This window comes from Cynara cardunculus, unplaced genomic scaffold (genome assembly GCF_001531365.2).
Source record: "Cynara cardunculus var. scolymus isolate 2C unplaced genomic scaffold, CcrdV1 Un_Scaffold_667, whole genome shotgun sequence".
In the NCBI taxonomy this organism is placed as follows: Eukaryota; Viridiplantae; Streptophyta; class Magnoliopsida; order Asterales; family Asteraceae; genus Cynara; species Cynara cardunculus.
The window spans coordinates 176074-199665 of NW_020200602.1; the positions used below are offsets into that span (position 1 = coordinate 176074).

General features: G+C 35.2%; 3 protein-coding genes and 1 long non-coding RNA gene across 5 annotated transcripts; 3 read left to right on the forward strand and 1 right to left on the reverse strand.

The window, feature by feature from the left end:
* Positions 1-1888: 1888 nt before the first annotated feature.
* Positions 1889-3046, forward strand: LOC112501886 (protein ENHANCED DISEASE RESISTANCE 2-like). The gene has a single exon (XM_025105650.1). It carries the CDS (start codon positions 1985-1987, stop codon positions 2855-2857), a length of 873 nt encoding a protein of 290 aa, XP_024961418.1. The 5' UTR covers positions 1889-1984; the 3' UTR covers positions 2858-3046.
* Positions 3047-3142: 96 nt separating this feature from the next.
* On the reverse strand, positions 3143-11343 carry LOC112501885 (Fanconi anemia group I protein). The gene is made up of 13 exons (XM_025105649.1): positions 10319-11343; positions 9723-9804; positions 9407-9595; positions 9128-9192; positions 8889-9048; positions 8458-8703; positions 8252-8368; positions 7983-8165; positions 7816-7900; positions 5575-6503; positions 4983-5481; positions 4689-4879; positions 3143-4122 (listed from the first exon to the last, which is right to left on the reverse strand). Exons 1-13 carry the CDS (start codon positions 11341-11343, stop codon positions 3712-3714), a joined length of 4182 nt encoding a protein of 1393 aa, XP_024961417.1. The 3' UTR covers positions 3143-3711.
* Positions 8267-8959, forward strand: LOC112501887. Its single transcript, XR_003067583.1, has 3 exons — positions 8267-8344; positions 8431-8534; positions 8643-8959. It is a non-coding gene; the product is annotated as an uncharacterized LOC112501887 (long non-coding RNA).
* Positions 11344-14271: 2928 nt separating the features above from the next.
* On the forward strand, positions 14272-21116 carry LOC112501883 (glyoxysomal fatty acid beta-oxidation multifunctional protein MFP-a). 2 transcript variants are annotated; one of them, XM_025105641.1, is made up of 17 exons: positions 14272-14392; positions 15825-15896; positions 15984-16049; positions 16133-16201; positions 16348-16415; positions 16486-16567; positions 17195-17250; positions 17635-17937; positions 18024-18110; positions 18889-19063; positions 19177-19298; positions 19487-19650; positions 19731-19985; positions 20065-20186; positions 20263-20384; positions 20493-20780; positions 20865-21116. In XM_025105641.1, the coding sequence occupies exons 1-17, from the start codon at positions 14302-14304 to the stop codon at positions 20925-20927; spliced, it is 2205 nt and encodes a 734-aa protein (XP_024961409.1). In that variant the 5' UTR covers positions 14272-14301; the 3' UTR covers positions 20928-21116. The 2 variants fall into 2 exon arrangements, with proteins under 2 accessions (XP_024961409.1, XP_024961410.1); XM_025105642.1 differs by lacking the exon at positions 17635-17937.
* The last annotated feature ends 2476 nt before the right edge of the window (positions 21117-23592 follow it).

A 23592-nucleotide genomic window follows, 5' to 3' on the forward strand; every position in this document is an offset into this window, starting at 1 on the left:
TTTTTTTTCTACGTGCAACTCTTGTGATCGAGTTGGTCCCTATGGTGGTTCAAGAAGTCGTCAAAGACCTCTTGCGGGTTGTATGGGCTCCGGTCGGCCAAGGTAGGATGTTTCGCCAACACTTCCTTATAAAAGGTGGAAACACTACACTCATTTTTTCACGTAAAATCCTTTTTACCCAAATGAGCATTTAACATCATAATGTCAGGCTTAATGTTTTGTGCAATTTAAAAGAATGCTTGAACGTTCAATGACATTGACTCTACTACTAATTCCAACTCCAACTGATGTATGTTTAATGTCTAGCACACTAAGTAAATATTATATAATGTAGATGACACACACACACACATATAAGGTTCAAACGAAAACACATTCATTTTACAAAAATGCGAAAATATCTTTCAATATAATCAATCATATGTGATACTATATTCGATCACATATAATACACATGTAATACTAAATCAAAGCATCTGATAACCTTTGGCACGACTTAGGTTGCGGGCCAAGTCGCCCATACACTACTGGACCCTCTCACGTATTATCACATGTAATACATGTGTTCTTCATGTGATACTATAATCAATCACATGTGATACCAAATCAAAGACAGAGGCGACCTTTAGCGTGACCTCGTTGCATGCCAACAGATTCCCTCACGTATATTATCACATGTGATAGGAATGTTTTCGCGTTTTCACAAAAATGGATATTCTCGTTTGAACATCCATATATATATATATATATATATATATATATATTATAGTGTTACATGTTTAGTAATATATTAAATATCTCAGTTTAGTTGAACATAACTTAACATCATTAATTGAAAAGGCATACAATACAATAAATAATAATGAATATCTATTGAACTAAAACAAACTATCTATATTATCAAATTAGGTGAAGGATCGCGTGAGCAAGAGAGTTAAGGTAAAAAAAAAACATAAGAAAACATCTGAACCTTTGATCATCCTTAATCTCAAACCCATTCATGAAAGTGTTTGATATGGGGATTCATTCTGTACATCTCATCCTATATATGCATATAAGGGTAGAGACATATTCTGACGTTTCTCACTTTAACTATATTTCTCATCGAAACCCAACCCATCAAATAAAACGTTTAAATAAAACTCTTAAATCTCAACGACACGACATCTATGAAACAAGAATTACATATCACTAATCTATTACAAAAGTTATAATTTCTTAGAGATTTTTTTCCTTTCTAAAAGCATGTCTTGCAATCGCATAGATGGAAGGAAAAAATATAGGCGCTTCAATCCATGCATTTGGTATCAAAGACTTCCAGTCAAATATTTGATTATTATCTTGTTATATAATTAATGTTATTATTATTAAAATAACATAATTTTTAATTGATTCTTAAAAATAAAAATAATAATCATTGATTATGTTTGGTTCAATTAAAGAATAAAAAATGATTTTTGGTTTCAAAAATAAAGCAGTCATTATAATAAATTTGATTAAAAATATTTCCTCCTTAATTTTGAGGAATAGAAACTTTTTCTTTTAATTATGGCTCTCACTCCTTCTCGTATGAAGACGTGCATTGGAAAGGTTATATAATGCGATGGATTGAGTAGTTATCAAGTTTTTTTTTATTAGTTAATTTTAAGAAATTCCTAATAATATAACATAATCTAATAAAAATAATGATTCTCATTTTATCATATTTTAATTATTAATCACATTTTCATTCCTTTAGAGCAAATGAAACCAACAGCCCTTTTGTTATATTATTAAAATATTTTATATTAATATAATATTTTTACATTTTTATCAAAACTTTAAATTTATAATAAAATCTGAAGTGTAGCGTATATATCTATCTATTCACACGGTGCAAACAACCCTCAACAAATTAACAAAATATCAGCCGGCGAGTTGAAAAGGGGCTCACACGGCGTCCGTCTGGTTTATTGCCACTCCCACCGGCGGCCGCACAGAGAATATGTGTCCCACGAACCATAAGGAAGAAGACGACGGAGACTGGCGGCAAGAAGCAATCAACGGTGGATCTCTCAAGCTTGTAAACCTAGACACCGGATCCAACGGTTGGGCCTCACCTCCTGGTGCTCTCTTCTCTCTCCGTTCCCGTAACTACTTTACCAAGAAGCATAAGTGCCCCTCCGGTCCATGGCTTCTTCATCCCGCCGGTGTAGATTGGCTCCGCTCCACATCAAAACTCGACCACGTTCTATCACGCGCCGACAATCGTGTCATGAACGCGCTCAGGAAGCAACACAGTGCAAAAAAGAATTTCGTACTGGCTGTGAACTTACAGGTTCCAGGTAGGGATCATCACAGCGCTGTATTCTACTTCGCAACCGACGACCCGATTCCCCCCGGTTCACTTCTCTACCGTTTCATCCACGGCGACGACTCTTTCCGCAACCAGCGGTTCAAGATCGTGAACCGGATCGTCAAAGGGCCGTGGATCGTGAAAGCTACCGTGGGCAACTACTCGGCTTGCCTGCTTGGGAAAGCACTGAATTGTCACTACCACAGCGGTCCGAATTATCTAGAGATTGACGTGGACATAGGTAGCTCGAAGATCGCCACTGCGATTCTGCATTTGGCGTTGGGGTGCGTGACGGCGGTGACAATTGATATGGGGTTTCTGGTAGAAGCACAAGAAGAAGAGGATTTACCGGAGAGGTTGTTTGGGGCGGTTAGGATATGCCAAATGGAGATGTCTTCGGCGACTTTTGTTGATACGGCTACAAATAGATCAGTGACACCGGCAGCAGCAGCAGCAGCTGCTCATAGTAATCGTGTTCAGGCATCGGATCTGCAGGATGATGATGCCAGTGTTGACAATTAAATAAAGATAATGAAAAAAGGGTAAATTCTAGCAACATTTGGGAATCTCATAAATCATAGAGTAAGTAGTTTTCATGATCTATCCTATCTGTCCATGTATCCACTGATCAACACATTTTTGGTGATGGTGTAGATAAAATAATTTCAATAAGAATAACTTTAACCCTTTTGAGGTATGATGATTTTTGTTGAATTTGTTATATTTTGAGTCATCACAAGTAGCAGGTTATAGAAACTGAATATTATTCCCAGTAGTATCAGATCAGGATTATGAATTTGTGTTGTGTTGTGGTTGGAACAAAAAAGACAAAAAGGTTAAGTATGATATCGAATACGAAACAAATGCAAAGTTCCACACCAACAATCCATCCAAGATCTGCTACAACTGCTATTTTTGCACTTGAAAACGTTGTGAATTATTTTTCTATGGACTATGCAAACTAGTTGTTTTTGAGAGGGTTGTGGGGGTCTTCCTTTCTAAGTTGAAGCCAATGTTTAGATTATTAGACACAATTAGTTGCCCAAGTGAATCTTGAATAGTCTTATTGAAGCAATGCCAATTGGAGCTTAGTTGGTAATCAGACAAACGAGTTGAAGTTGATGGTGTTGCTGATAGGATACACATCCTCTCAGTAGTTGCCAAAGGAAAAAGAAGTAAGAGTCAATAATACTAGAACTCTATTTTTCTAAGTCAGCTGAGGTTACCTTGCTTAACCCTAACAAAAGGCTGCAGCCGCCAATCATAATACATGGTTAGTTGCCAGGTGTACTTTATGTTATCGACTGTCCTGTCACAGCTCGGATTAAGAAACTTAAAATAGTTTACTATACAAATAATCTTCATCACACGACTCTTTATGCTTCATCATCCGAGTCATGAACAATTCTACCCAGTTTTTTTCTCTTCGCACTGGGAATCATATTCTCATCAGAATCCTCTGCTGCAGCCAGTGTGCTTCCTGTTTCAGGTGATAATGCCTTTTCTGATGCATCTCCAGAGTCTTGGACCAAATCATCTTGAGCTGCACCCTCATCTGGTTGAGCTTCCTGGTTAGCCCCATCTTCTTGCTCTTGTGGGTCAAGTATTCTAAAATCTCTGGCAGTGCTACGCTTTGCATGCCTTAACAAGTTCATTTTGCTAGCTTTGCTAAGTAGAATGAGATACTTCTCGTAGTCTTCTATCTGAAATATCAAATCCGGGATGCATCTATTCTCCCTTTTGATCTTGTTTATGCTTCCTTTACTTGCTCTGCTGTCTTGTTGTTTCTGCAAATGCAGCCCGGTGGTTATGACTTGTATTTTGACCAAATAGAACAAATGTTACAAAATCAAGCAAATTACTACTATATTGAGCATTCTCTCTGCCAAAAGAAGTTTTACCTATCATTATCAAAGTATACACATATTTGGTTAAGAGTCGAGTAAACTTTGTAAAACAATCTTTCTAACTTTTATGTGAGAGAAGTGTTATTGTTTAACAAGATAGCCTTCAAATATCCTATTTTGACATATAGTTTAAGAAGAGTATTTGACTATTAAGTAACCAAATATCTAAAATCCGCTTGCAAAAAGACAAATAAAAAATTCATGTTCCAAAAGTAATGTTGCTAATATTTTGTAATCATTGTTAATGGGTAAAAATATAAATCTGAACTGTAAACTTGTTCAATTTTGAGAATGCCGCTTTCATTTTCGGGAAGAAGGGAGTATATGTTTTTGCATGAACTAGTGATCACACCATCAAGACATAATCTCTGAGATTTGACATATGTTAATCATAAGTTCAATTAAGCAGAATTTATGGATGCAAATCAAGAATACTAGGTTCAAACCTGTTGCATCATTTCCACAAACTTGTACAAAGGTTCTGTTAGCTGCTTGCAAGTCACTTCCACAAGCCTCTGGCACTTGAGGCTGGGTAAGATTTGCTTGCAACCTTTAGGTGCAATATGGAATTTTGAGAGCCTAGCTAAGTTCTTGTAGAATTTAGCAGCAGATCTCAGTAGATGCTCGGCTTGAGGATCTGCAAATTTAGGAAATCCTTGTAATTTTCTCAAATGAATTAAAAGTCGTCTTGTCTAACGAATTCCAGAAAGAGCAGCAATTAAAATATGTCGGAAAGTTACCCTTGAGGTTCATCACCACAAAAGAAGAAAGTAATTCCACCACAGCTTCAGCCCTCTGGTACAGAGTATCTTCCAATGTGAAATATGGGTTCTGTTTCCCATCATGATCAAGTGATATCACTTTATAAGCGCCAGTCAAGTATGCCTTCAGCTTCATACTGAGTCGGTCCATGTCAATAATTACTGATTCAGCTAACTGCAAAAGCACAGATGCTATAGCAGTTTCTGTTGAACGGTTTATTATAGCATAAATTTTGGACTTCTCCAACAGAGTCTGCCTTTCTGATCCCATTGTTTTTACTAGCTCCAGTGCCATGTCACAAGCAAGAATCATATCATTTGGAGCCCGAGTACATGATAGTGCTAAAGTGACTACACTTTTTGCAATCTTTGGGTTTGCTACATCACTAGTTTTACAAATATATATTGCCCAGGCACCGAGAAGGTTACTCCTTACACTAGACATGCTCCCAATCATATTGGTGATATCACACAAGATCTGATAACATAGTAGTACTTAAGTCAATATCATATCTACAAGTAGAATCGGTAAAGGTACACAAATAAACAAGCTAGATGATTAAGATTTTACCTCAACTTCATGATAAAACTTTGCATGAAGAAGCTCAGAGAACAATGGTTTCACAATTTTTGTGATGAAGAGTTCTTCCCTTTGATTGTTGATCCCATTCACTTGTTCATTGTCATCATCTTCAGCTTCAAGAACATCTCTTGATGCATCCTCACCTACGGCATGCGCCAGCATGTCTTCAATTTCTCGCATCTCGTCTAGATTTTGTGAACTGACCTTTAGCAGTTCCTTCAAGCACATAAGAGCTAAGAAAATAAGACCCTTTCTATCTTCATTGTCCTTTTTCCCATTGGCGTCCTTTTTCTTTTGATCTGGCCACATGAGCAACCAGATCAATTTCAACAAGGGTGGTCCTAGCACCTTAATATCCCCATGGATCAAAGCCTTCAGTGGATCGTCTTTTGCCACATAAGAAAAAGATTTTGTCTGGCAAAGGGTGACATTTAAAATGAAATAGAAGAGTCTAGAATGTTGGTTTGGTGAATTGCTAGTTGCCTGACTATGCACCTGGGAAGTTGTGACACTCTTCACAGCATCATTCTTGTACAGTTCAAACGATGTTTGAAACAACTGATGAATGCTAGGAGTTGCCAAAAAAGAAGCTCTTTCTTTAAAAGACTTCATGTTGTCCGACTCATTTTTATATGTTAGACAGAGAGCAGAAGACCGAGCTATCCCTTTTCTAGTACCATTACTTTGTGTACTTTGTGCGGACGTAGAAGTATACTTCTCTAAGGACCCGTACAGATCAACAAGATCAACGAATTCTTTCTCCAAATCAATCTTTTTATCATTAGTTGCCTTCTCCAATTCAATAGCAAGGGTATTCAATATCACCTCAATAACACCTGATAGAATCTGAGCACTGTATTTGTATCTCTCTCCTTGTTGGGGTGTAGAGGCCGGATCCTTCATCTGACCAAGTAAGCCTGATTGACATGCATTGAAGTAATTAGGTTCCACTTGTTTACATCATATCACTTCCCTTCATTATTCATTTTGCGAGTCTCATCTACATCAACTAAGAAGGGCCTACGATTAATCTTCCATATTATAAAAACTCTTACAATCTCACCCATAAAGTAATAATTATTAAATGGCCAGAACAAATAGGAACTTGGTAGTAAGTTCGTTCTTGGTGAACTAGAACCTGAAAAGACCCAACTGCGCAACAGGAAAACCATTAATTGCCCACAGCCCCACATAATGTAGGTATTCAAACAAACATCCGAACAGTTTTTGTTTGAATACATACATTATGTGGGGTTGCGGGCAGATAATGGTTTTCCTGTTGAGTGGTTGGGTCTTTCTCAGGTTCTAAATAATTATTAAATGGCCAGAACAAATAAGAACTTGGTAAGAAGTTCTTTTCTTAGTGAACTAGAACCTGAGAAAGACCCAAATGTGCAACAGGAAAACCATTATCTGCCCGCAGCCCCACATAATGTATGTATTCAAACAAACATCCGAACAGTTTTTGTTTGAATACATACATTATCTGGGGCTGCGGGCAGATAATGGTTTTCCTGTTGAGTGGTTGGGTCTTTCTCAGGTTCTAAATAATTATTAAATGGCCAGAACAAATAAGAACTTGGTAAGTTCTTTTCTTGGTGAACTAGAACCTGAGAAAGACCCAAATGTGCAACAGGAAAACCATTATCTGCCCACAGCCCCACATAACGTATGTATTCAAACAAACATCCAAACAATTTTCGTTTGAATACATACATTATGTGGGGCTGTGGGCAGATAATAGTTTTCCTGTTGAGTAGTTGGGTCTTTCTCAGGTTCTAAGTTCACCTTATCAAGAACAAAACTTCTTACTAAGTTCCTTTTCGTTCTGGCCATTTAATAATTATTACTTTATAATGTGAGATTTATATAATATGGAAGACCAATTGTAGGCCCTTCTTAGTTGATGTTGATGAGACTCGCACAAGGGTTGTGGCATAGTGATTGAGGTCCTGTGGGATGTGGTGGAATATCCCATCTGCCTAGGGTTCGATTCTAGGCGTACACAACAATCATCGCCACGGAGTTTTCGTGGGCTGATTTCTTGCAGTCACAGTTTGCCAGGATTAGTCCTGACATAGCCTGGAAGTCTGGAACACCCTTCCCGGAAAAAAACATCCAAACAAAAGAACAGGTAGTAAGATGTGTATATGATTACTACAAGCTATAATGGTGATTTAAATTGCAAAGCTAGAAGAAACAAATTTCCAAGGGTTCCAACTCACTCACCTTCCAAATTTTCATTTCTTAGAAGCTTGCGAATTGTCAATAAAGCACTGGAAAACAACTCACCAGAAAATGTTCCTCCTGCCTGCTGCAATTTATTGTTAACACACATGTAACTAAATAATGTCGCAGAAACAATTTTTCGCTTCATTTGTAACAAATTTGATTACCTCAGTGTCTTGTGTAAGTGAGAAACCAAAAGAATCCCATGAATCTGAGCGAATGTCAGATTTTCCCTGTGGCTGAAGGATAAGAATCCATGAGACACAAGATAGAAGATCATCTAGTGGTTCTACTATACAAACTTTGCCATTCTCCATCTTAATACTCTGGATTATACCAAGTTGACCATCCTGAAACAAAATGCATAAAACCAATCATGAAATGAAACATTGCTACAAAATTTTGAACTGCTAATAAATTATACAGGAGTACTTGCTTCTTTGTAGTACTGTAGAAAGTGAGGCAAGAGAAAATCAAAAACTTCCCCTGCAGTTAATGGATCAACCAGCACCAGCTTTAGAAGCCCCCAGTAAATTCTCTCTTTCACTTTGGCCTACATACAACTAAAAGAATCTCAAATCACACATGTAATTTGTGTTGTCTTGTGCCCTGCAGGAGGGAGTTGAGTACAGATGAAACAACCTGCTGGTAGAGACATCGTTGTAATAGACCACTGAGTTCTTTGAAAAGATCACTGCCCATTCCATGTGGTATTGCAGGTACTTGACTACTACTAGCTTGGCTGGAGGATTCCTGATAAGGACATGGCCTATTTTGTTTCGATCGTTTTTCTGCTAAAATTACATTGATAATGGCTCCTGCTGCAGCTAGGCGAATGTGATCATCTCGTCTAAACATAGCTTTGCGCACCACCAAGATGATGTAATCCTGCAGTGTTTAGAGAAATAGAGGCGTAGATATTCTTAAAGAGTAAAGCATACAGGGGTTGTATAAATCCGCCTGATTTTAATTTAATCTAAATTGTTATCCTGTGATCTAACACGGTCCCTGGGATAATAAATGTCATGCACATGCTTTTACTTGATTGAATAAATGATGGAAAGAATGCAAACCTGAAGGTTATGACTGAACTTGATGAGTGGTAATAGAACATTAATTAGGTGGGAAGCAACCTTGTTGTGCATGAAACCAAAATAATCTAACAATTCCTTCAGATGTGAAACATATTCTAACATCGGATAGGAATAGTTCTGCACTAGGCTACCAAGTAATCTATCAAGAAAAGAAGGTAATGATAAGCATACCAAGATCAATTGTAACCAAGGTTGCATAAATAGAGGCTTTTGGATACCTTATGATAACTAAACTTTGCTCAGGCTTAAGAGAAAGGATTCGGAATTTACATTGCTCGATTATCTGCAAAGAAGAAACCTTCATCAAGATTATGTGGAACTTAAAGTTAGGTTTTCAAGCACTTACAGCCACACCTCTGGCTAACGTGCAAATGACCATTTTTCTAAGGCCATTCACAGGTCAAGCTACAGCAATTTAAATGAGCTGTACTTGTACCAAAAGCTGCAGCAGTTTAAACCTTCAGCATTTCAGTCAGAGGACTCATAGTGTTACTGACCTCATTCCTTGCCATATCATGAACTTCAAATAAACTTTGTAGCATCTGAATCCCCAGCTCTTGAGAACCCACAAGACCAGTGTTTTCAAGTTCTTTTAGGTTTATCTCCTCCACTGATTCTAGCAACACAAAGCCCAGCTGCACTATGCTAGGAACAATATGCTCTCTTCCATAATTGCTCTCATTAACCTAAAAATCAGTAACCAAAACACAACAGAGTATTAGACTTGATGTGCCATGCATGTTGGTTGCTTCATGAGTAGAATATTATAGTAGATTAATTAAATAAACAAAAATTGCTAAAGGAGAAAAATACAGCTCTTAGCACTGCTTTCTCTGTCAATATGGCATTCTGTAGATACTCCTCCTTTAAGCCATCAGGTAACCATTTGCAATGCCTGCACAAGAATGAAAATCCATGGACCAAAGCACTGGTAAAAACAAGAATCTCAACTGATAAGAATATGCATAGTTATCTTAGCGATTAGACATGAATCTCTTACATGTAATCTGGGCCATTCGTGACAAAACTAACACAAAAATCAATCATTATGACATGAGACTCATGCCAATACAAACACAGTTCAACTCAAGCTATTGATGATGCTACTACCATGAAATAGATCCTTATGATGTGTAACCCAGGGCATTGATCACAGTTCTAACACATTGGGTCTTTATGATATGTAACCTGGGGCATTGATTTTTAACACAAAGATCAGCCTTTATGAAATGTAATTCATGCCATTGATAATGATTCTACTCAGAATAAAGTATATGAAAGTAATTATTTCAAGCAACATGAAACAATGAATGCATTTCACAGTATGAGCTGATAACGGCAAATTCATCTAGGGGTATCATTTACAATGTGGAGAAGTAGAGAATCATATCCTACAACGAGGCATGTACCTGGAAAACTTGTAATCCTTGTAAGCAGTGCTCAGAGCTGTTTTGAGTGTTCCCATTGAGCTCTCTCGGTACCTCCTAATTCTTGCTATTGACAGCAATAGCCCGACAACAAAATGATCTATCACTTGAAGATCTGACCTCACAAGCCCCATAACTTCCTGTCCCAACGAAGGGTCTTGCTTTACGGCGAAATTGACATACAACAATGCAGTCCCTTCAACTTCCCTAACGATATTATAGCTCGTCTTCTTCATATGCATTTTAGTTCCAAAGAAGAAAACAATGCCTTTTATTATTTCCCTCTTGTTAAACCCTTTTGAAGCCAAAACCAATAGCTGATAAACTAATGAAGGCAGATCCTGCAGTTCTACACAATGCATGTTATCAAACACCTTCTCTGCAAACTGTCTCCCACGTCCCTTGTCAACAAATTGGAAGTCGCGACTTATGGAAACCAGTTTCACCAACAAAACCCTTGACCAATTACAATCTAGGATACGATCAAACAGCGCATTCACTGAATCCCGAGGTTTATCAATCTCAGTAGAGTTGAATATGATGTTGAAACACTTGGGAAGCAAGTCAAGAAGCTGGGATTCATCTGGATCGGTGTTGATTTGCGAAAGGCGAGAAACGATTGAATCTGATATTGATTGTAGTTGGGTGATGGGGATGTTATCGAGATGAGCAGTGAAGAGTTGTAAGGTTTTAAGAGAATGGCGATCGTGGGGTATTTTGTTGGAATTGAAGAGATTGATGTATGAATTAAGGAGAGATGTGAGTAGGGTAGATGTAGATGTAGATGTAGATACAGAAGGAGATGGCGAGAGGAGAGAGAGGAGAGATGAGGTGTATTCGGAGACGGCGGAGGGAGGGAGTGTGTGGAGGTGGGAGACAAGGGTGTCGTGAGAAGTTGGAGAGAGGAGGAAAGGGTGGAGGGGAGCAGTGGTGTGGTATTGAGCTAAGCGGATTATGTCGTCCGGTGTAAGGGACGGCTGGGTGTTACGGTGGTTAGCGGTGGTCATGATGACAACCGGAGTTTGATAGATAGCAGACCAACTTTGTGGGTTTTGTGGATCGTCAAAGCGCGGGAAAACACGAAAATATGCCTCTCTTATTTTTCTCTGTTATTTTTGGAAATAAAATGCAAACAGGTTTATTTCATAAATTTTTTATGAGTGATTTTATTATTAGATGAAATAAGATTTATAGGATAAAATGTTTTCATTAAAGGAGTTACAAAACTAGACATGAATTAGATTTTGATCATTGAATTTGTATGAGTGCACTCAGTGGATCTGAAAAGACTTCATATCTTGTTGCTACCGACGAATTAATCTCAACATAAAACTTCAGGCATATGTTACATTCACAGCTAGTTAGATCAATTGTATCCCAATAATCAATTTTTTCTGACCAATGAGCCTAAAATCGTAAAGAAGTAGGTATTGGATAAAGTATAGTCGGGTGTTTTTCCTTGCTTAATTAAAACGACGGAATCAATTTAAAATGTGGGATCAATCTGGACTTGATTCTCTTGTAATGAAATGCATAAAACTTTGGATCATTATCTTGTGGGTTGCAAGTTTCCATAGGGAGGTTGGGAAAGGATTTGGAAATGATGGGGGTGTCAGATTCTTTTGTTTCATTTCGACTTTTTCATCCTTGATCAACTAGACCTGCTGTAGTTTGAAAAGTTAGCATTCTCTCGTTGAATATTCTTTTGATTTGTGTTCGATAAAACTGAAGGAAGTCCTATTTAAAATGGTATGCTAGTTCAAGTCCTATCTCTATTGTTTCAGGCCTTTTAATTCCAAACTCGTAACAAGGGATTGACATTGACATGTTGTTGCTTGCTTGGAACGAGGTTGGGTCTCGATGGTGCAAAAAAAGAATCATAAACCTAATGTATTGACATTTTCTAGTTGGTTCTAAATCTTGAGATAGACATGGTTTAGGTTGCAATTTATATTTATAATATTATATATGGTAATTATAATATTTATATTTGTAAGGTGATACGTTAATTTATTAGCAACTTATAATAGCATCCTATTTTTCATGTTATAGTTTCACATGTTAACAAAGAATTAAGATAGTAGTTTTTTATTGTTTAAGATAGTCATTTATCAAACAATAATTTTTTATTTTGGATTATATTATATAATTTTTTTTTAATTATTTTAACCACTTAATAATTATATATTAATGAAAAAAACACTTAAATAAATCTTTAAATAAAAAAATTATATTATAATTTAGCAAATCAATTTATAGCTATTTATTCTGAAAACTTTAATATTAAAATTAATATTAGAAGGGTATTCGCGCAATGCAACGAGGTACATCTTTATTTTAATATTTTATTTTATCTTTTTTATGTTGATATAATACAGTTTATGTAGTTTTGAGAAAGACAATTTTTTACTTTTGAAAAATAAATTTGAAGATATAATAATTTTTTTAAAAAGTACATCGATATTAATGTTAAATTAACAATTTAAAAGCTCTATTTTTTGTACAATATTTTTAATTCAATTTTTTTATTATAATTTAATTTAAGTCTAATAACAAAGTAATTTATTTTTGACTTAACAATATAACTATTTTAAAGATAATGAGTCTGTTAGAATTCAATGGTTATCTTAATTATATTTTAAATTTTTTATATTTAAAATAAAATATTTATYTTATATTTGATTATATTTATCTGTAGTTAGTTATATGAATTTAAAAATAAAGTTTTAATAATATGTTTTAATAAATAATAATTTATGTATAAAAAATGATTTTTTGTTAAATAATTTATAATATAGTATATAGATAAAGATAACATCGGTAGTTGTGAAAAGTTAAGAAACAGGAGTGAATGGGTGGTTAATGTAATGGCAGGGAAGGTTCATTGAAAATATCGAGGATGGATTACGATATACTCTTCCTCAATAATAATAAAAAACAAAACCATACGCTCTCAAACTCAACTTCACTCTCTATAAAATAAACAAATATGTTATTTATACTGCAATTAATACATTCACACGCATATTTATATTTTATGTAATGCTGTATAAATTATAACTTATAAGATAAATGCTATCTTAGTTTATTTCATATTTGAAATAAATAATATTTTTTTTGTTCTTTTAACATCTCTTTTATGGGTAAATTTGTCACCAGAAAAATTGTTTATGATAAAGTCTAAGTTTAAGAATTACAAGATAAAAATTTGTTGTTTCTATATTCAACTCCTTATCTGCGATGTTAGTTATTTTCCATCGATCAAGACCAATACATGCAATCAACTCCAAATAGCGTTAAGAATTTGTTTAAAGTAGAAACGATTTTTTTTAAATAAACCTCTTAATCAAACTAGCACTTTAAAAGAAATATATATAAAAAGGATTTATTATTTTTACCTTTTTTGCAAACCAAACATAAATATTGACAACATATCTTATTACACCTTTCATATTATGGTCAGATTTTGAAGGCATTAATCAAAATGGTCGAAGATTACATAAATAATGCTTATATAAATTATTTAACCAATTTTTTTTAATACTATATTCAAGAAGCTAGAAACATTTACATGTCTCGTCTATTAAATATAAAACAAAAAGTGAAGGCCTAATTGAGTATCTTATTTATCTACTAATTCCTCCTTATATATATATATATCAACTCTACATTAAAATCCTAATTTTATTTTTCTAATGCTTAATTTAAACTAATTATAATATAACATAATTTGAACTATAAAAAGGACTACTACACTACGGTCGGTCTACATACATAGTGATAAATATTTCATTTGTTGGTGCACACAGACATATGGGCGCGTAGGCTGACAACCACCGACGCCGTCGTAGATCGCCCATTCCAACCACCGATTCTAATAATAATAATAATAATAATAATAATAAAACCCCCCTCTAAATACTAAATTCTCCCTTCTTGCATTCATCAACAAATTTCAGCACACCATGGGAGGAACGACGACCATCTCAGTTGGCTCCGATGGAGTGGCTATCATCACCATCCTCAATCCACCTGTTAATTCACTCTCTATTGATGGTAATCACTATCTTACCTCTTCTTTCTTCAACTTCTCTCTCTCGCAACTTTCACATATCATCATCCCTCATCTCACTATTGCTTGTTTCATCTACAAGTGACTGTATCACTCTTATGTTATGTTACGTATGAGCAGTATTTTCAGTTAATTCATTATATCTCGCTCCGTTGCAAACAGGCTTGCACTTTCATCTCAGAGAAAATCAGTTTGAAATCGGCAACTCTTTTTATTTATTTATAAATAATATAGATGGCGATTGATTTGCAACAGAACCATGTTAATTTTGCATTGGAAAGTACTTATCTCGATGTAAATAATCATCTCAGTATTTCTGTGTTACTTTTTGATGTTATTGGGGTTTATTTAGGGCACAATCATCGGAATTCTTTAATACTTGTTTCAACATGTGGCAAGTTATGGTCATGCTTCTAGATCGCAATTTTGCTTGCACTTCATTGGATTAAGTGGAAGGCATATTGGCATATGATAATTCGAGAAAACTAATCAACTTTTCAAAAGCATGTTCCACCAAGAAAAATTACGCACGCCTTCTTCAAATTATTTTCTCCCTTATGATTTTTTGGTTTTTAGACACAAATTAAGTGCTTCGAGAGAGATAAATACACCACTCCTGGTGATCTGATGATACGAGCTTCTTAATTTTGAGGAAAATCGTTAATTATATTGAACTACATAATGGTGGCAAAAAGAAAATGCTTATAGAAATGTTTGGGAACTTGTATCAATCTTGTGAGTTGAGACAAAAAAGTAGAGAGGTTTCCCCATGATAGCTGATAGTCCACCACTCCCAAATCTATATTTACACCAGACCATACTAACATTATCAATTGACAATTCTCATGGATAATTCCTTCCTCCCTTAACCATCTATGCGACCTGGCTGTAAAGAGGGTACTGGTGAATGTAACTTGCACTATTTGCTTTTGTAAGTCTAATGGTTAAATTATTAGGTATATAGAGGTTGTAGTGTGGGGGTAATGGAACTCTTTATCAGTAATGCTGTTGGTGGATTGTCAAATAGTGCCATTTATTGAGAGAAGCTCAACCAGTTGCTTCCATTGCAACATATGTAATACGTTCACCAAAACCTTCAATGTGGTTCCAAGAAACCTCCCCGTATGTTTTTCTGAGAAGCCAATTGCGACAAAATTGGATGTTAAGTAGAGTTTATGCACCATATCGGCATTGCAGACATCAAAATAAAATATTTGATATTTGCACTTGTTTGACTTAAATTTTACCTGTTGAGGGAAGCATTATCTGCTATAGTTTATAATTATGTAAAGCAAGGCACATAATCTGTTTGACAGTAGAGGGAAATTTAGGCTGTGTGGATTTCTATATCTTCTTCACTTCTGTATCTCTGTATTTGCTAATCATATTGAAGTTCTCCTGCCTCTTTATCTTCAGTGCTAAATAGCTTAAAAGAAAGTTTCGATCAAGCCTTACAAAGGGACGACGTGAAGGCAATCGTTGTTACAGGTAATTTTCCTAGATTTTATGGTCAATTCATTCTTTTTAAGCATTAGTTCTTATTGAAAAACTTAATACTTTACACGGTCGGAGCAGGTGCAAAAGGCAAATTTTCAGGTGGTTTTGACATCAATGCTTTTGGTGGAATGCATGACGGCAAAGGTATGCATATTATATACAGTGCCTATTAACTTTAGTTTTTGCCATAATTTATTGATTTTTCCATGTTGACTTCTCGTTTACAGCAATGTCAACAGGACCGGCATCAAAACCTGGTTATGTATCAATTGAGATTCTGTCTGACACCGTGGAAGGTGAGGTTTTTTTATTTGAATTTTAATTTACTCTATTACCTGTCATCCAGGCCTCTTGACTGTTCCATTTTTAGTTTTGCCAGTTTTAGTTGCTAACTCATCATTATCATAATTTTCAAATAAGATGTTGGTGTTCTTGGTTTCAGCTGCAAGAAAACCGTCTATTGCTGCTATAGATGGGCTTGCATTAGGTGGAGGATTGGAGGTTGCAATGGTATGTGCTACTTCTGGCTAATTTAACATTTAAAAAAAAATTAGTGTAAGTCTTCCTGATTTTTTTTCAGGCTTGCCATGCTAGAATAGCTACTTCTACTGCTCAGTTAGGCTTGCCTGAATTGCAGCTCGGTATTATTCCTGGATTCGGAGGTATGCCCCGTGTATTATCCTTCTGATGTAATATCATTTTTGTGATGGCTGACAATGCTAGTGCATTCGAATTGAAATTGGAGCTTATAGTTGTACTCACCTACTTAATACTCCCCCGTCCCAAAATTAAAGCAACTTTTTTTTGGTGAAGTTTCCACCCAAGATGATCACTTTCTCTATTAATAATTATCAGCATTGATTTTGGCTTGCTTGCTTCTTATATTTTGTCATTAGTGAGGGGTATTGTAGATATTAGACTAATGAAGGACAATCCATAATTTCAAGAACATTGTCTTAACAGTTTCATTGATATTTACTTTCTCCTTGCTTGTGGTGAAGAATTTTGACTGCTATTCAGTTCATAAATCCTTTGAACTTCTGAGGATAAAGTTTGAGATACTAAACCTAATCCATTAATAGAGGATTTCCATTGCATAGCTGTGGGCAAAATTCCAGTTTTTGTTGTTCTCTATGGCCTTCTGGTTATGATGACAAAAGTGGTTGTTAGTGAAAAAGGATTGTTTACAGTATTTGAAATAAATATCAAAGATGATATAATATGCTCAATACAATCTTAAAACAAAACAATGACAAGCGATCTATCACTTTGATTTTGACTTATATCAGGAACTCAACGGCTTCCACGACTTGTTGGTCTCCCAAAGGCCCTTGAAATGATGTTGGTATGCTGTTATTATTTGCAAGCCACCAGGTTCCACTTGCGTTACTCTCAGCATCCATGAAAACTGCAACCTTTCGAATTTTGGGTCGTCTCCTGAAAACCCTTGACATTTCTAGTTTTAGGAAGTTTTCAAGTTGCAATATATTTATTTGCACCTGATCATGAGGAAAGCTTGATGACATTGATTTGGGTTGATAAGATTCTATCACCATGGAAGGGAATTTCAGACATCTAAAAGAAACTTTCCTAAAAAGTATAGAACATTGATTGGTCAAACGTTGCAATTTTCATGGGAGAGAGCAAGTAAATATTTTTGTATAGAAGTCTTTCTGGTACTTCTCAGTTCTTGTCAATGCAATTGATCTCTTCCTCCCTCTCTCTCTAGACATCAAAGCCAGTTCGGGGAGAGGAAGCTCTTAGTTTGGGGCTTGTGGATGCAATTGTATCAGGAGATCAATTAGTAGATACTGCTCGTCGATGGGCATTGGATGTATTGGAGCGTAGAAAACCATGGGTGGCAAGTCTTTATAGAACAGATAAGTTAGAGCCTCTTGGAGAGGCACGCGAAATACTAAACTTCGCTAGAGCTCAAGCTCACAGACAAGCCCCAAATTTGCAACATCCTCAAGTTTGCATTGATGTTATTGAAGAAGGCATAGTCTCTGGCCCACGTGCCGGACTAAAGAAGGTTTTTATTTGGTCTGATGACTAAATTTTCTATTGTTACAAGTTACTTCACCTGTTAATGTGAACCTCTTCTATTATAATTTGCAGGAATATGATGAATTCCAAGTTCTTCTAAAGTCGGATACTTGCAAGAGTTTGGTTCATATCTTCTTTGCGCAACGTGGTACTACTAAGGTAGAACTGTCCTTTTTTATAGTAATCATTATCTCAAAGATAATTAGAGAACATGTAATCCTATCCGATTAAAGTTACAGTAACCTTTATGTTGGGAGGTTCTTGGCAATAGTTTAAGGTCTGGTTTCTTTTTCATTTTTGCAAATCTTAGGATGAGATTATCTATCTGCTCAGTGTCCATTGTCATCATTGCATAGAAATAATGAAGTCGATTTGGTTAATCTTACCATATCTCGTAATTGTTGAAGGGATCTTAAAATTTGACAACTAGGCAAAACCCTTACTTTAACTATCCACCATGATCAAACTTCTTAACTTCATGGGAAGAGGACGTATCATAATTCATCTTCTTCCTTCAACTTATGGCTAGGATTATATTGGTAACCACAAATTCATGAACCTAGAATCATATACTGTTGATACAATGGATTTTTGATAGAGTTATATGCAGAAGTTGCAATCTGTAGAAGGAATGCAAAGTTGGAACTGTCTAATAGCATAACCAATAACTGAATTGTTCTTTTCGTGATCATTTTTAGTAGAAAGGTTTCTGCAATTGTCATGCAACCATATGCCATTTTAGAAATTTTATCTTTATTATGCTGCTTGTCGTCATTTTAGGTACTATTCGTCTATACTGTTCCCCGTTTTCTATTTTGTGGGTCCCATCTTCATTTTTCCATGCATCATATAAATGGGACACCTATTACAAAACCAAAATGTTGGATGGTCAAGATGAGTAAGATTAAAGTCTTTTTGTGCACATGTGTGTTAACAGGTGCCAGGGGTCACCGACCAGGGTCTGAAGCCAAGACGGATGAACAAGGTTGCTATTCTTGGAGGAGGTCTGATGGGATCAGGGATAGCAACAGCTCTACTTCTAAGTGGGTATCAAGTTTACCTGAAAGAAGTCAATGAAAAGTTCCTAGAGGGTGGATTGGGCAGAGTCAAAGGTATGACGAGAGTTGATGTTTTGCTAACTTGATATACAGTAAATTACTTTCTTAGAAGTTGTTACTTATCTATCAATTAAGTAATGGTGAGTGATCTTATATTTTATATGCAGCCAATTTGACAAACAGCGTTAAGAAAGGTAAATTGAGTCAAGAGAAGTTTGAGAAAACTCTCTCTCGTCTCAAGGGTGTTCTTGACTATGAAAGCTTTAGGGATGTTGACATGGTTATAGAGGTATGAGATCAGTAAAAAATTTACTCACTGTTTGTTTCGATCATTTAGCATTCCCATTTTATGGGTATTATTGATGTGAGCCTGAATATGACCCACAAAATGGAGAACAAAGAAATAAACAAAACCATAATTAGTTACTAGACTCTATCTCTGAATGTTAATCTTCTTGATGTTGAACGACCAAACAGGCTGTTATTGAGAATGTCCCTTTGAAACAACAAATATTTTCGGATTTGGAAAAATATTGCTCTCCACATTGCATACTTGCAAGTAACACCTCCACAATCGACTTGAATTTGATTGGTGAGAAGACTAAATCTCATGATAGGATCATTGGGGCACACTTTTTTAGGTAATTGATTGTTACTCGTAGTCTTTATTAACTTCTAATCGCTCCCGCTATGGCTTTGATTAATTTGTTTCGCGGTGCAGCCCTGCTCATATTATGCCGCTTTTGGAGATTGTTCGTACGGCGAAAACATCCCCTCAAGTGGTTGTTGACTTGCTGGATGTGGGGAAGAAGATAAGGAAAACTCCAGTTGTGGTTGGCAATTGCACGGGATTTGCTGTCAATAGGATGTTCTTCCCATATACCCAAGCGGCTCTTTTGCTGGTAGAACGTGGTGCCGACATCTATAGGATTGATAGGGCAATTACAAAATTCGGAATGCCAATGGGGCCTTTCAGGTTCATATACAAGAGATGAGATGGTTATCATATTATTATTATCTCTTGTGAAGTCATGTTTTTCTTTCTTTCGATGCAGATTGTGTGATCTTGTCGGTTTTGGTGTTGCAATCGCCACCGGGTCACAATTTGTTCGAAACTTTCCGGAAAGAACATATGCATCAATGCTAATTCCACTGATGCAAGAGGATAAAAGAGCTGGTATTGTTGTTGTTGTTATAAACATCAAGATTAGATTGATAAATTTGTTGAAGAAGTTGTGATTGTTGTTGAACAGGTGAAATGACTCGAAAAGGCTTCTATGTATACAATGATAAGCGAAAAGCAAGTCCAGATCCTGAAATAAAGAAATACATCGAGAAGGCAAGGGAACTGGCTGGCGTTTCTGTTGATCTTAAGGTTAGTTATTTGTGATTGAATCTAGTAGTTGTAGTAGTAGTAGTAGTGGTGTTCCTATTATTATTATCATATGAAAAATTAAGGTGGGAGGTGTTTTTGATTCATCAGCTTGGGAAATTGTCGGATAAGGAGATAATAGAGATGGTGCTGTTTCCTGTTGTGAACGAGGCTTGTCGAGTATATGCGGAGGGAATTGCAGTAAAAGCAGCTGATTTGGACATTGCTGGTGTAATGGGAATGGGGTTTCCACCATACAGGGGAGGGATCATGTTTTGGGGAGATTCCATAGGATCAAAATACGTATGTGGGAGGCTGGAGGAGTGGTCAAAGATGTATGGGGACTTCTTCAAGCCCTGTGGGTACTTGGCTGAAAGAGCTGCACTTGGGTCTCCTCTGGTAATTTGTTTGTTTTTGTGTTGTGTTGTTTGGGTAATTGGTGATTGTGGGGACTGATTAGGAAATGTGTTGGTTTGGTTGCAGAGCATCGGGGGAGCGGATGAAGCAGAAGCAGAAGCAAAAGCAAAATCAAAATCGCGGTTGTGAGCGGTGGTTGTGCTCTTAAGAATCAGTAAGAATAAATATAAAATAGACTCTATTAAGGGTTGGTTACGTATTATTGCTTTTGTAATGCAAGAGATTGATTGTTAAGAAAGACAGAGTGGTTCATCATTTGTATTTGTATTTGTATTTGTATTTGTATTTGTATTTATATTTGTATTTGTATTTGTATTTGTATTTGTTTTTCCTTGTGGCTTTTGCCTCCCTGCATGCATTTCATTCGTAAGCTAAGTGAAAGTTAATGCAGGAAGGAAGGGGGGGTTTGTTTCATAAATCAACATGCACACATATTACCTTCCAACTTTTACATTAATTACCCTTTGGAGTCGGGGGGGTTTCTAATATATCTGGGGCTTTATTACATTTGTACGTTAAATCTAGTAGAAGAGAGAAAGAATCGGTGTTAATATATATATTATATTATATTGCGTTGTGTGAAGTTTGAGATGAGAGATTGAAAATCTGTTTTATTAGATGGTTTGATGATTTTAAGTAAATAATAAAAGAAAAAACATGTTTTGATGAGGACCACTCATAAATAAATAGTCAAACTCATAACACGTGTGGAGATTCCGTGTGGACGTGTATTTGGAATTGGACAGGAAACAACATTTCATAATCACACACACCCCACCTCTCATTTATTCTTCTTTCTTTTTTCCTAATAATTTAAAAACAAAATATGATTGTTTTTCTTTTAAACATGAAAATATATGTTATGCTTCTCCCAACATCAACATGTACATATACATATACATATATGTTATTTACCTTATTTATATGTATTTACTTTGTAGGTTTACTCTTACTATAATTATTAACTAGTGTTCCAACGGTCCAACCTAATACCATCTTCAACATGAATGTCATAGACTAACATTTGAAGTCCTCTTCTAAAAAAAGTTAGACAATCCTATGAGGCAAACCACATGAATCGACACAAAGGTACCAATCCATCTTTTTATACACTTCACTTTGTTAAGATATTTCAGCTATTCACCAATGTGGAACAACTAAAACTCAATCACAGTTCACCATTTGAGAATATTAAATTCTTATTATGTCACATAAATACTCCAAGGTTTTACTTTTATAATTCTCATGGGACCACCTCATCACCCCAAGATTTTACTTTTATATATGTAAAGATATAATAATATAATATAATTAATTTTGCACTATAATTTTTACCATTTGCTTGGTTTGGTTTTTAACCATGGTTATAGATTTCAAAGAGTGTCATCCAAAATAAGGCAATCTTATGAGACAAACCCCATTATTTGACACAAAGACATCCRATCCACTTTCTTATACACTTTATTTTGTTCAAATCTTTCAACTTTTCATTAATGTGGGACAACTAAAACTCAAGTACAATTCATCATTTGAGAATACTCAATTCTCATTGTACCACCTCAATATCCCAAGATCATATATATATATATATATATATATATAGAGAGAGAGAGAGAGAGAGAGAGAGATTTTATAAAGATAATTTTTTTTTTTGCAAATAAAGGGTTGGTCACAATGAACCAATCCCATGAGTTTGGAGGGTTAGTCAACATAAACTAACAATATGAATTTATAAGATTAGCTAACAAAATCAACCCCATGAGTTAAAACAAAGACACATCAACCACATCTCATATATCTACCATCAATTATTGATCTTTTATCTCTCCATGAATATGAAATACACAAAACTCAACCTCAATGCAAGAAATATATAATACTCAATTCTTAGGGTGCTATCATCATTTCTTTTGGAACTTATATATATATATATATATATATATATATATATATATATATATAATATTGATTTTCTTATATAGATAATGTTTTTGCAAATAGAGCGTTGGCCAAAATGAACCAGCCCTATAAGTTTGGAGGGTTAGCCAACATCAGCCGACAATATGAGTTTATAAGATTAGCCAAGAGAATCCAACTCTATGAGTTAAAACAAAGACACTTCAACCTCCTATCATACATTTACCATCAATTGTCAATCTTTTATCTCTCCATCAATGCAGGATACAAACCTCAATGCTAGAAATGTAGAATACTTAATTATTAGGGTTTCACATCATTTATTGTGAATCTTACTTTCATATATATACATAAAGATTGATATGTATATATTTATCCATGATCATAAACATAATTTATTATTATAAAATAAGATTTGTTTTGCAAAAGAGAGTCATCCAAATACGATAAACTTATGAATCATGCCTATTGAGTTGACACAATGAATTTTTTTCCCCTTATACACATCTATTTATTTCAATCTCTCAATAAAAGTGGGATATCTCAAACTCAACCACAATTAACCAATATTTCAGTACTTAATTCTCATGATGCACCTGATTACCTCTCGGTTCTTCTTTTAATATATATATATATATATATATATATAGGGGAGCGTTCAAATAAAAACTACTCAATTTGTAAAAACTGTGAAAACCTCATAAACCAATCATAATTTTTTATTTTGTTCATTTTTTTGTAATTATGAGAGGTTGATTGACCATTTTTGTTGTGGAGGGTGTTAATCATGGATATTATCATCTTCATTATTTTAATTTTAGAGAAATACATGAAACAGTTTCATTAAAATTTCATTAAATATTATATGAAACAATTT